The sequence below is a fragment of the Octopus bimaculoides genome, chromosome 23 (genome assembly GCF_001194135.2).
Source record: "Octopus bimaculoides isolate UCB-OBI-ISO-001 chromosome 23, ASM119413v2, whole genome shotgun sequence".
Lineage (NCBI taxonomy): Eukaryota > Metazoa > Mollusca > Cephalopoda > Octopoda > Octopodidae > Octopus > Octopus bimaculoides.
The window spans coordinates 29688517-29690265 of NC_069003.1; the positions used below are offsets into that span (position 1 = coordinate 29688517).

Sequence of the window (1749 nt, forward strand, 5' to 3'; positions counted from 1 at the left end):
TATATATAACCCGATTTTTTATATGCATTATTAGGTTTACGAAAATCTGTTGTGGGATGAGGAAAGAATGAGAATTGAACGTGCGTTTGGTTCTGCCAGGAAAGAGAAAAACCTGAAGAAAGTCTTAGAGCTTTCACTTTCGGTAAGTAAGGATGCTTTCCTATTTTATGCCACTATTTTTTTACAAATTCATGGAAAAGATCTATTTCCATTGTATTTCACAGGTGAGCCTCTTTTCACCTTATCTACTATATAATGCATATATCATACACACACACACACACACACACACATACACACACACGGGGATTGCATGCATATGCAATATAATATATTATTGAAGTTGGCAGAATCGTTAGCATACAGGGCGAAATACTTAGTGGTATTTCGCCTACCGCTACGTTCTGAGTTCAAATGCCACCGAGGTCGACTTTGCCTTTCATCCTTTCGGGGGTTGATAAATTAAGTACCAGTGAAACACTGGGGTCGATGTAATCGATTTAACCCCTCCTCCCAAAATATCAAGGCCTTGTGCCTTCAGTAGAAAGGATTATTATTATTATTATTGAGTGAGAAAGCACTGCATTCCATCAAAGTGACACTGGGGTAAAATATACGAAGCCCATTATACCCATCATGACTACCCGTCTGATAAGGGTACACCAGGCACATGCATCACAACCATATGTGCGCGACAGTCAGAATAAATAGTGCATGACCTTGCAGGTGGGACTCAGTTAGAATTTTCTTCAGATCGAGTAGCCCATCCCGCTCAAAAGGTCCCTGAATAAGGGTTGTTTAAGGATGCTGAACAGGACCCATGTTTCCAGAGATGAATTATCCAAACCCTCAAAGAATTTCTCTCAGCACCTGGCTATGATGCTCCCCCACTACTTCTGCTCGTGATCAGAGATGCACATATCGTCAGCCACCAAGGGACATGCTCAACTGGTTAAGGTCAAACAACTGACAAGCAAATCTGTGGTATCGAGCAGAATATTTGCTGTAGCCCATCTTTTATACCAAAACAAAACAATGTACATGGTAACACTTCCGATCAATTAAGATCAGAAGCCATGAGAGCCTATTATTATTATTATTATTATTATTATTATTATTATTATTATTATTATTATTATTATACTTTCAGAAACGCAGAAAAAGTAAATCTCTTTTCTCAATATCTTTCGCAGAATGAAGTTAAGAAACAAGCCATAGTGAATATGGTTGAAGGAATCACGCACACAGTGAAAGGGAGAGAACTTGCTTGGAAATTTTACAAAGAGAATTGGTCGGTTTACAACATTTATTATCGAAATTGTCCAATAGAAGCTAAACTTATTGAGGTAATTACGACAATTAATAATTAATTAGATAATTGATTAACTACTCATATACATAAAATTAATTCTCTACATACATACATACATATATATATATATATATATATATATATATATATATTATTAATAAATTATAGGGTGGCAAAGAAAATTTTAGAAATTTTATTTACCACCAGTGGCCTAGCGAGAGTAAAAACAGTCAATAGACTATGTATTATTCATTAGAAATGCAGAGACGCCTATAATAGGACATCTACTCGCTAGAAATAGCAGCAAAAATACTACATACCACAAAAGTTAGGGATAATTTCGAAAGGAAATGAAAAATAAAAACTTTTACCAATCTATATTCTGTACCATGGTTTCAAGTCAATTTTAGTAAGATAAAGATTATATCTTACAAGGT

The 1749-nt window shown here is 35.2% G+C and overlaps 1 protein-coding gene across 1 annotated transcript in view; it reads left to right on the forward strand.

The window, feature by feature from the left end:
• LOC106877238 (puromycin-sensitive aminopeptidase) overlaps positions 1-1370 on the forward strand; it is a 28437-nt gene extending 27067 nt beyond the window's left edge. The window contains exons 19-20 of the mRNA XM_014926101.2: positions 35-142; positions 1194-1370. Coding sequence (XP_014781587.1) covers positions 35-142; positions 1194-1370 — 285 coding nt within the window. The remainder of the gene's footprint in view (positions 1-34; positions 143-1193) is intronic.
• The last annotated feature ends 379 nt before the right edge of the window (positions 1371-1749 follow it).